This window comes from Cryptomeria japonica, chromosome 5, assembly GCF_030272615.1.
Source record: "Cryptomeria japonica chromosome 5, Sugi_1.0, whole genome shotgun sequence".
NCBI lineage: Eukaryota > Viridiplantae > Streptophyta > Pinopsida > Cupressales > Cupressaceae > Cryptomeria > Cryptomeria japonica.
Genome location: NC_081409.1, coordinates 155,755,589 through 155,767,708, shown reverse-complemented (window position 1 = coordinate 155,767,708; position 12,120 = coordinate 155,755,589). Strand labels below are relative to the sequence as shown.

The 12,120-nt window shown below is 36.1% G+C and overlaps 1 protein-coding gene across 1 annotated transcript; it reads right to left on the bottom strand.

Moving 5' to 3' along the window:
• Positions 1-382: 382 nt before the first annotated feature.
• Positions 383-9,086, bottom strand: LOC131067635 (uncharacterized). Its single transcript, XM_058002728.2, has 3 exons — positions 6,858-9,086; positions 3,263-3,379; positions 383-3,097 (listed from the first exon to the last, which is right to left on the bottom strand). The coding sequence occupies exons 1-3, from the start codon at positions 7,887-7,889 to the stop codon at positions 1,160-1,162; spliced, it is 3,087 nt and encodes a 1,028-aa protein (XP_057858711.2). The 5' UTR covers positions 7,890-9,086; the 3' UTR covers positions 383-1,159.
• Between the last annotated feature and the right edge of the window lie 3,034 nt (positions 9,087-12,120).

The window sequence follows — 12,120 nt, the reverse complement described above, 5'->3', positions numbered from 1 at the left end:
AACAAGTATCGAAAATTTCTTAGGCCCAGATCTCAATATCGTTAACATTTATTGTCTAAACTATCATTGCAATACTTATGAAATCAATCAGTGTGAATCTCTCCAATCCTCGGTTTTAAAACCTTTGAGCGACAATATACTCAAGTATGTCGATCTCTTCTTGTGAAGGACAAAAATATAATGCGACCAATAACTCCTGACTGACTTAACGGTATTTCATAAAAGAGATCAAAAGAACAGCGTTTGAAACTTGGTAAAAACTTGTGCCATCAACATGCATCTGATTTCTCTTCCATACAGGGCTACTGGATTTTTATATTTCAGATAATACAACATGGAACATATATATAAGAAATAATCAAATAAACCATTGCCAAAAAAATAATATTCAAAGACCCGTTGATTCTCAGTATAAAAATCAGCAGATGATTACAGTGCTAGATCCATATTTCACCCACTCCAAGGACATTAAGTTCATGCAAATAGTCTAGGGGAATTTGTTTGATTTGAAATTCGCAAGGTTGACTGTACAATTACTATGACAAGCATAGTTGCATAGTTCAGAACATGAGCAGTCTTTTACCAGAATATTGCAGGTATAATCATCTTAGAGCCTGCACAGAATGCAATATAGCGCTCTAGATCTTTATGATAACACAGATGATTACTCTTTGTTTCAAAAGGTACTTGTCTATCCAGCCCCACAGAAGGAATCCAGTTTTTAACATTAGTCCAATCTGTAAATGATTATAGACCAAATGACGTATAGGAGCAGATGTAGAGCTAAATGACTGCCACTATAGGCTTTGCTGACATGCAGCATTTTCCTTCACAATTTCAAGAAAGATGATCTCATATTCTTCAGTCATCTGTTCTTAAAACTATACAGAGAGAATTAAACTCCCTTAGTAGACAGATTGAAAAGTATTGCTGGGTAGAAGTAATGTTAAAAATTCAACTTTAACAGAAGGCAAATAGTAATTACCATTTTAAATTAATGTGGTATATTGCCCTTTTATGGCATTGACGTGCTTCAATCAGCACATACCCTTGAATAAAATATTTATTTGCTTGAACTGGGATTAATCAATGCACTCATAAACAAGCCACCTTTACTAGGAACTGTGCATAGCTGCCCATGTTCAGATGCTCATGGCATCTATTTCTTAGGATCAGTACCATCTACTTTCACGGTGGTTACAGAAGCATTTTGTTGCTTCTCATCCAGTGCATTAGAAGCCAACGTGCCTTTAGCATTACTGGGAGAAAAAACAGGACGGATTAGACGCCTCCTCTTTTTCTGAGCATCAAATTCATTTTGCATGTTATTTTCCCGTGAGGTGTCTTTTGACACTTCATCTGTTCCCACTTCTGACTTTGTATGTTGTTCAGATCCATGAATGTTTTTTCTTCGCTTGAAATCAATAACAAATTCTTCTTTGGGTGTGTCAATATCTTCAAATTCATTAGGACTATAGTAATCCTCTTCTCTAGTAGTGTCTGTCTCATAATCTTGTTCTGAAAGAATTTCATCAGTATGCTTCACTTCTTCTAAGCTCAAGCTTCTGGATCTCATGGTCTTGTCTTCTAAGCTTAAGCTTCTGGATCTCATGGTATTGTATGTAGTTGAAACTGGTGCAGACAAGCGAGACCATACAGTAAGTTTCTTCTGTTGATTAGTTCCAGTGGCTTCTGCTTTTAACAATGAGTTTGAAAGAGTTGCGTTATTTATGCTTTTTGGAGACACTGCAGTTTTTCTTACAGAAGGCTTGATTTCCAAGTTAGAAGCTGAAACAAGAAGATTCTCCTTAAATTGACTCCTCTCATCCCCATCTAATCTATGTATTCTTCCATTGTCATGCACTGATTCTATCAGTGGGGAATCATTCTTTGCTGTAACTCTTATTTTCCCCAAGCTGTCAACGACCCTGGTCGACAAACAATCCATACTATCATTAGCCATGGCAGAGAAATTCCTTTTAACTACAGTCATATCACCAGTTGCATCATGACAACTTAACTGCTGAAACTTCTGAGATTCATACTTTGGAGTAGCCACTCGATGGACTTCTTTATTAGATTTAGATGTCAACAAGCTTTTCTGGCTAATTAGTGGTCTCTCTGCATCAAGGTAATTCTTGTCCAACATACCCAGACTGACAGATGATAGAGCATCATGATAGCTGGATCCACTGGGTTCTAACTGTTTCCCAAGGTCATTGAACTGTTCCATTTCATTTTCCAAAGCAATTCGATCATTATAACGAGCATTTACAAGATCAATATGCGTACCTCTTACACTCTCTGCAGAGTGCCCCTTAACTGACATAGCCAAACTTGGATATACAATATTGTCCAAATCTCTTGCTGCATGATAAACATGTTTTACACTTCTTCCATTGCTTTCTTGGAGACTATTTTTTAATGGATCTGCACCCTTCGTAGAGAATGCTGGTACTGAATCAAAACTTCTTCCAAATGAACCCTTTTCATTCAAACCCAAATATGCAGCATCCACAGGGCCTTGCAGAACATCATTATGGGGATAACCTACCAAACCATAGGATGGGTTGTCTTTAAAATGCTCTGCATCTAGTTCATTGCGGCAGTAGTCATTCCTTCCTTCTTCACCGCTGACATCTACCTTATGATTAAGCCAGTCATCGTTGAATTTGTTTAAATCTTTCAAATGCCCCCTCTTCAATTTTGTTAGATCTTTCAACACATGCTCTCTGACACTCATATAGCGTCCACTTGTTGTAGATGATCCTCCATCAACATCCTCAAATTCCAAGTCTTCAGATAAATTTCTTAATCTATAATCTTTTTGCCCAAGCTTAGAGGTTGCTGAAGCAGTTAACTTTCTAAGGCTATTATCTCCACATAAAATTTCTCTTCTAGTTTGTCCCACAATGGCCCTTTCCTCAAGGGAAGCCTTGTCATATATGCTGTCAGGTAAACTTTCTTGTTCTTGAAAACTAAAGGCATGCAAAGTTGCCCTTGAAACAGAGGGTGGTAGAACAGCTTTAGTGATATGTAAAGCTTCCCTTGAGACAGGGGGTAAATTCGAGAGAAATAATTGAGCCAACTTAGATACCTGAGACCAAACGAGTAAGTGTATATAAATTGACTATAAAAGGGTTCTAAATTGCATAATAAAGGCAGAATCTTTACCTGCCAATTTTATCTGTATACATTCCAGATAATATTTCAAAACAAATATCCAGATTTATTAAAGGATTTGATGATGCATAATTATTACCTGTTCTGCATTCAAATCCCAATGAAATTTTCTCATAGAGAAGTAGTTTTCTTTAATAGCTTCCTTGAATTGCTTCTCCGTAAGTGGATCACACAGTTTGTAGATAGAAAATCTGACCTGCATTAGAAACAGAAGGCTATGATTGTTGAGCAGTTGTGAATTACCTTAAATATTTTCATCAATTGAACATAAATGAATGAGAAAATGTATTGCAATCCAGTCATAGGAGGGCAACTGAGGATCCATGCATTGGCATGAACCCAAGAATAATCCAAATGAAAAATCATTTTCACTATACACCGGAATGAATGCGGACAGGAAAACATGATTGTGAACACACAGGTGTTCCCCATTGGACTGACATCTTAGGAGATTATAGCGGTCGTAAACATGTAGTCGTCAAAAATTTATTAATGAGAAATGTGCACACAAACTATGGTATGGTAATCTTTATTGATATTATTATCTATTAATGTCATTTAAGATTAAATGTACAAAGAAACTTTCAGTATATACATTTCAGGCAACATCCAATCAGACTTCAAGGAAGAAGATCCCAAATAGTAGAAAAGCTGACCACTGTTCCTCATTTTCTTGTCAGAGAAAATCAGATCCACGGCAGCTTCCATTGAGTAAACCATCCAGTTTTCAGCTTATTGTGTAACTTTAAATTTGGTCTTTTTATTAATTTTGACCCAAAAAGTGGTATAGCCTTTTACTTTGTGAAATACAATGAGACAAGATTCTGCAAACAACTATGTACAAAATCCTAATGATGGCATTGGCTACTGCATTTTATATTTTTGCATCCCCTGAAATGGCATCAATTTACTTTGCCATACTTATAAATATGAGAAGTCATCTAAAATGTCAATCAAAAAAAAAATTCTAACAGATGTCTCCACAAGCTTGTCTTGTAATTATTGGAACAGCAGTATTGTCTCTCCAGACTCGACAAATACTGTGGTGAAAACCAATAATTAAAAATCACTTATGCTATACATAATTGGTGCAAAGACTATCTTTATGTCCTCCATGCCAAGCATAGTTTATGGGAGCCCCATTGCATAGACCGGGTTTTATCATTTTTTAGAACATGTTTTAACTTTGTAGTCCGGAGGTTTGAAACCCCTCCAACCTCAATCTTTAGACCGAAAAAATTGCCTTCATAAGCTTCAACAGCAATAACATGAAAGCCTATTTGGTAAACAAATGGGTCCCAATCATATATGAGTAATCAACATCTCAATTGAACATATATGATTTGTCATTAGTGCAACTCAAAGAGATAAACACAATTAAACTAAAGTTTGAAAAATGATATTGCTCAAAATGATGGGAACAATTAACAAAAGTGTAATCTTCTAGTTACATCTATTTATAGATAATCAAGTACAAATCTTTAAGAACATATCTTTATAATAATCACTATGAAATCACATCGACACCTATAAAACTTTACACAGAACAAAATTTGGACCATTCCCAAATGATCCCTTGGTCTACTCACAACCTGTAACAATCGTCATGTCTCCTTTTAAGATCCATAGACAAATGAGTGATTTTTGCAGCTTAGGAGTAGCAATTCTCTAGTTATGTTCAGTTTTCAGTTAAAAATGATTGTGTTTGGAATAAAGAGGGGTCTGGTCAGACAGTTACCATTGTAGTTGCTTCAACTTAGTGTCAATTAAATAAGGGAATGATCTTGCCAGTTAACTGATCTATATTGAGGGAGGAACTTGCCAATCAACTGCCATCAATTGAAGAATGATTGCCTACAATTGAGGAAGCTGGAATAGAACAGCACGTGGAGAGAAGAGAAGATATACTACAAAAAACTCAAAACAAAAATCAACTTTATTTGAAAGATTGCAATACTGACATACCAGCTGCCCGTACTAAGAGAAGGAACTCCTGAATCATAGTGAGTCAGATCATCTTAGGTATGGAAACCCTCAAGCAGTAGACCAAATTTCAGAGTATCATCTCATTCATCAATAGAACCCTCATGAGCTTAGACTATGTTTATGCATATATCAAAGTTCAGATCTATATGCTGAGCATTCTTGGTCAGTTGTAATAATTTCGTTGCTCTCCATTTGCATGTATGTGTTTCAAGAAAATATTATTAAAAAAATCTATGCAGTGAGAGGCTTACTGGGTGTGATTAATTATATTTCATTAGTTTAGGGCACTACAAAAATCAGAAATATGATGTTTCCACAGTCCATAACAGTTTTTGAATATTTTTTCGGGATTAAACTGTGTTGAGTTCTCAGTTATTAATAAAATCGGCATTTGGATCATACTATGTAATCCTGATATGGATTAGAAGAATATGTTCTAACTTCTAAAATAGTTGGGGTTGCTTATGTTAAGTTCTAAAAATGTATCACAGGAACAGCTCTAATCCTGTAAACTACTCAGAAAAATAATTGGCCTTCTAGAAGAATGTCAAATAATTTCTTTAAATTCTTTCTACATGATATTGAACAAGCAGCAGCAGTTGTTTGCTTCTAAAATAACAAAATGTATTAATCTGCATCGCAGAAAATAAGGAACAGTGTAATACCAAATTTTATAGTTAAGTCACAGAAAATAAATGTTAAAAAAAAAAAATTTCCAGCTCAAAAAGGGTCTGCTGTAGGGTAAGCCAGAGTATTAGTTTAGATGTATGAAAGGACAATGTCCAACCAAAGCTGCCATCACAAGATAAATTGGTATTCGCATGTAGATCAAGATGAGCAATCCCATCCAAAATGGCCTTTGTTGCAATTGGTATTCATCATGCTTCCCCCACCCTCCACCCAAAAGGGAATTTATTACTGCGAGATTAAGCTTTTTCAGATCCTCAGTCGCTTTCATCCAGAAGTTCATATTAGTAGACCTTATTAATAATTATACTATGTATCACAAAGACTGTAGCATTCAACAAGATTACTGCATGAAGCATATAAAATATGAATGTTTAAAATCAAAGCCTTCCAGGTCAAAGTTACTAATGTTTCAGTTGATGATGGGCAATGATCCACCACATTTTCTGGCCAGTTTAATTACTGCAGGAGTTTAGCTGGACTTGAGTTTAATCTCAGCCCAAAGTCATAGTTTTTACATCTGGCAATTACTCCTTAGAACTCCACCCAAGAGAGCAGCCCTCTCACTATCGTTAGTAGCTTTCTGAGTCCTCAGACTTAATTATTCCATATTTGTAAGCCTCGATCCAACACATCCAACAAGTATATGTTCGTCAGATGCTTTTTATTATTAAATGAATGTATTACTCTTGCATCACTATAATATCTTTAGGCAATATTTTTCCCAACAAAGAAGCTCCAGACTATTACAAGTAATCATTAGCAGGCACAGAGCTGAAGATGGTCTACAATACCCCCCAAGTATTTGCCTTACATAAACATAATTTTACAAAACAACTTAGTTCCTAAAAGAGGGTAAACAATTCAAGTCTCAAGCTGTAAACTCATTGAAACTATCGGCAGGGCACTCAAAGATTGTTTTTGTCTTTGATAACATAAAAAGTGCTAGAACATAGAAACAATCTTCATATTTAACAGAAAAAGGTTGAGGCTTAGCATACCTGTAAGGGGAAGTCAACTTCAGATCCTCTAAAGGCATCATTCTCAAGCTCAATTCCAGGATAAGAAGCAGCCTCAAATATGCCCCAAAGCTGTCTAGATTCATACTCAAAGAGAAACAACTTAGTACCTGGCTTTACATGGTCTAAAAGTCTCAACTTTGCTTTGGGCATACCAAACACCTTGTACTTAAAACAATTAACCCTCTGTTGATCGTTACACATGAAAATGAGCCCTGCCAACTCATCTCCAAGAACAGCATCTTGAGACTCTTCACAAGAAACATCAGATCTTAAACCATAGCTTTCATGCCTAACAATACCATCATATTTGTCCTTCAAGTCCTGATTGACAATCATTCTTTTTTGTAAAAGTGGCCTTGCTTCCAACTTTTCAACAGACAACCGGGGTTGAGCAGTTTTCTGTGGCCAATCAATAGACTCGTTCTTATACCCTCTACCACTTAAGAGGCTTTCGGTATCAGAAGTAAATTTTGAATGGAGGTGCAAACTCTTACCAGGTAAATGTTCATCGTACTCTTCAATTAAATCCCTAGCTTTTGAAGTGATATGAAAGCCATTATTGTGCGCATCCTCCTCAACTTCTCTTCCACGAGAACTCGGTCTTAGATTCCTGGAAATTAAAAGTTTTTTGCTTGAATCTCCAGATCCTGAGACTCTCAAAATTCTCCGATGTGATGGCAATCGAACAGCAGCACTTTTGTCTACAGAAGCTGTGGGTAAGTTCTGCTTCTTTGATGCACGGTTCATGTAGGACATAATATCCTCTACCACCGTTCTCTCATCGACTGATACATGCTTTCTCTTCAAGACAGGCTTGACATAATCCTTGCTGTCTATCCCTACCTTCTGAGTAACCAATTTCCTTTTACTTGAATGATGATTTGCATGGGATTCAAACCTCCTTCCGCCAATTGAAGCCTGCACATCCAGTAACTCGCGCAGATCTGTAGCAGCACGGTGGATTTTCTTCACAGAATCGTCATAGGGGGAGAGATCCCGAGTTCTCAACATTTTTAATGCAAATCCTTTGTCAAAAGATTCCCCAATTTTGTAAAATTGTGGCTAAAATCCTCCACGGAATAGATTAACTGCAGGTGACGCATTAACTGAAAAGAAGGATGATTTCTTCCCGGATTTATAAAAATTCAAGCAGCAAACCAAAATAATTAGAGAAATTTAAGCAGTGCAAACCCTTTTTGATGAATCTATCTGAAAAACAGCTGTGTTGAATCCTTTTATCATTCCAAACTCTTGAATAAAGAGAGATCTTATATGAGACGTCCGCGAATGCAAATTTTGATTCCAGATTACGTCAGAGTAAAAAGCTCTTCGCCCGATGAAGTTCAAAAAATAAAATTTTGCACTTCAACAATCCAAAAACTGAGCAACACTTTATCAACAATCTGGCTAGAAAACATATGCCTCCATTCTGTAAACCTCGGGATAAGAATTCCGTTAAATTTTGGTTAATTGTTCGATTCTTCTAAGGAAGATTAATACAAATTCACCGAATTAAAGACCGAGAAAAGCAAGAGCGAAAGAAGAAACAACAATCGACAACAAAAACAACGAATCCCAAGGCAAATAATAAGATCGCAATACAAGCAAAGCACAGATACCCTGAAAAATCTATCCAATTCTCACAAATTGTAAACAAATCCTGATTGTTAAAGCAACACAACCGAAACAAGGAAAGACGAAGCTGCCCAAACCCTCAGACACCGAGATCTCAAAGCAAAAGACAGAATACTTGAAGAAAAGCGAAGCCCCCACAAACCCATCGAAATTAATGATTACAAAGTTTGCACAAGGAAGAAAAGAGTTTTTACAAACCCTACAAAATCAAAGATTTCAAAATACAGTGCCCAAAATGAAACAATTTTCACAAACCCACTTTAAATCTGAAGAATTCGATGGAGTCAACCCAATTCAAACCGCTATAATTTCGAGCCTTGGAATACCACAACTCTTCAGCAAGACAAAAGTAACAGATCCAATCAATTAAAGAACTTAGATTACAAATTAGAGAAAAATATCAAACAAACGATCAAGTTTTGAAAGGCGATGGAACTCAACTGCGAGATCTTAAAATCTGGGCACCCATGAAAAGGAATTTGCAAGGAACAAAAGTTGCTTGCACAGAAATTTTTCGATGCCAAGAATATAGATGACGACGGTAGTTGTAGGAGACGGGCAACTTCCATTCACAAAATAATAATAATAATAAACAATTAAATATACAATTTAAAAAAACAAAGGAAGGGCGGGTAGGGAAAGGAATCTACTTTTGTCAAAACGTGCCTTGTGCTTTTGTGAATGTCGATAATATTGACCCATTTAAGAAATTAAAAAAAATTAAAAAATCTGAGTTATTTCCGCCACTATTCATTCAATAATTGTAGTAAACTATTTTTTTTTAAATAATTGAAGTAAACTAAACTTTGAACATCAAGCTAATGGAGGACACCACACCATGTGGCATGCAATGCAAAAGTCTCTTTAAGTCTCTTTCGTGTTACATAAGTATGCAAATTTGGTCTCTTTCATACTTTTTTTTTTAGTACCTTGCAGGGCCAAGACATATATGGGAAGTACAAGATTCATTGTAGTCAAGGATTAAAGTGAGGGTACATTACTAATATTGATACATGTATTATTAAAAGGTTTAGTGGATTAGGAATTTTTTTTATAGTGTGTCAATTAAGTGGTAGTATATTTTGTTGTTGTGATCATCAAGGTTCAAACTTTCACTGGGTCATTGTGATCATAGGTTGTGCCTTCATTGATCTAATGTGATTGTGGGTTCGATCTTTGATATTGTTAATTGAGGATGAGGTCCCATATTTATGACCTCGTCAATTCATAACTCTAGGTCAAAAGTGTTTCACGTGGTATTGGAGGGTGTGTCACATGGCACTAAAAAGGAGGTGTAGCGGATTTATCAATAGGGAGTATGGATGTGTGTCAGCTGAAAATGTTTTGATGTATTAAGATAATGGTTTTTCTCATAAAATGAGGTAATTCTTACGACGGAATAATAGTATTTAATATGAGACAATATTTCAAACGTTTAATGGGCTTAAGGACCCATAGGGAAAAGCCTATCAATTGATTGTGAACATGAATCTATATGGAAGTATAAAATATAATTTAATTATAGTCATATATATTCCAAGTTTTTGTTTAAATTGTGGTGGGAAAGTACATCTATTGCATAGTTCAATTGCATCTATTTAGGCTCGAAGACTCCTATGTCACAATTATTTTGTGAACTAAACAGTGTAAGCATTTATTATGCTAACTAACTATCAAAATATATTTAACACCCTTTAAGGTTATAGAGGTGAAAAACGAATCACTAGCACTTTAGCTTTCTTATTTTGGACTTTGTTCAACCCTTTCTTCCTAGTGTAAGAACCTAGTGTTCAAGTGGTGTATATATGTGCAAAAGTTGTCATTTGTTTGATACTCGAATTGAACCAAAGTCCACATTGCTCAATGATCTAGATTTGACAGTGCTTAATTTTCTTATTCTCAATGTTGGGTCAATCCCATAAGTGCAACCCTGAACGTAGTTCAAGACCACAAGTGTAGCCTTGATCCCTAATTTTCAAAATTAAAATCAATGATGGATCCAAACCAACTTCAATCCAATTAATTGTTACCTATTGACTTAAGCATAAAATGTTCCAATTTGTATGTTAGCATGTTGTGCAAAAGGACAAGGCTCTAGATCATCCTTGCAAACAAGTATCTAGATCATTACATTAGCATTTGCACATTCATGAGGACAAAAGTATAAGCATTTTGGTTGTTGTTTGTTGTGTCTTTGAACTTGTCAATGCCATTAAATCAATCTAATATAGTGCTGACATTAATCAAGATAAGACACAAATTAACCCACTTAATAGGAAGCTATACTAGTGGTTTTCTCATTGTCATGTTTAGATATTATGGCAAATATATTTATAAAGAAATAGGACCCCGAGTTTAGGTAAAGTTCTTAGCTCAAGGTTGCATGTCAAGTTCAAGGCTACAAATGTAAGGATTAGAATTACATGTGTGTGTTTGAACCCAAACACAATAAGTATGCAAATTTGGTCTCTATCATACTTTTCTTAGTAACTTCAAGTGGCCCTCATTGTAGGTGCAAGACATCTATGGGAGATAAAAGATTAATTTTATTCAAGAAATGTATGTGTAGCGTCCTAAAATTGCACCCCTTTGCAATTTTGACCGCATTTGGGTCTTCACCTTAGTGTTTGTGCCCCTTGGCCTATTTGAAGATCTAATTATGCTCACACCCCTCATAATTGTCATAAAACTTGATCCCCCCCCCCCCCCCCCTTGGGCACCTTGATCCTAACCCAAAATAGGGTAGAACCGGGGCGTGGAGCCCTGGTCCTCACTGGGACCAAGGCACCATGCCATGTGGCACCATGGTCCTCCCTAAATTGAGCCTCCTTTAAACCCATTTTGGCAATTCAAAATTGAGCGGGATTCCCCTCTCTGTGTCGGCTCATGTCAAAAAATTAGTCAATTTTCCCGATGGGCAAGTATAAAAGGAGGATTTCCCCTCTCATTTGAACATCCACAAGCGTCCATCAATTAGAAAGAGCACACATACAACATCAAGCAATCAAGCATTCAAGCAGTTGAGCATTAACCAATCTTCCTTCAAGCCCTGGAGCAGCAATAAAGTCAAGATTTAAGCATTGAAGATGACATTATTCGTCCTATTTTGTTGAAGACTTCATAAACCCTATTTCTATGTGGAGGCAACCAAAACTTCACAAGGAAGTATCATCATTCAATTTTCAGTCATAATTCAACATCTCCCTCAAAAGGAGAATCTTTCGTTCATTTCAATTAAATTTATTTCAATTTCATGGTTAATTCCAAAATCGGGGTTTGACCCAAGGCAAGCCCCTATTCCCAACCTTTTTCATCTCTTTTTGTGTGTAGGAAACAGGTACGAAATTGTACTTCTCAAGATAAGCTTTATTTATAGAGACGAATCAACCCTCTTTGGTGTGCAAAAAGTGTGGAGGACCAAGGTGACCACCACCATGGTCCCGACATTTTGGGAGCTTTTTCGAGAATCAGATCTGACTCGGCTTACATTACTTAGATCTAGGTGCATGTGAAAATCTTGTGTCTGTAGTTTATTGTTTCCTCATTTTTACCTTCATTTTTTAGCACTTTACCTAGTTTTAGCAATTTGACTTACAAAAGAGGACTA

Coding starts and splice junctions, on each gene's coding strand:
- LOC131067635 (XM_058002728.2), bottom strand. CDS start 7,889: ATGTTGAGAACTCGGGATCTCTCCCCCTATGACGATTCTGTGAAGAAA. Junction 3,380..6,857: donor AAGTTGACTTCCCCTTACAG/GTATGCTAAGCC, acceptor TTTCTAATGCAG/GTCAGATTTTCTATCTACAA. Junction 3,098..3,262: donor GGGATTTGAATGCAGAACAG/GTAATAATTATG, acceptor GTTTGGTCTCAG/GTATCTAAGTTGGCTCAATT.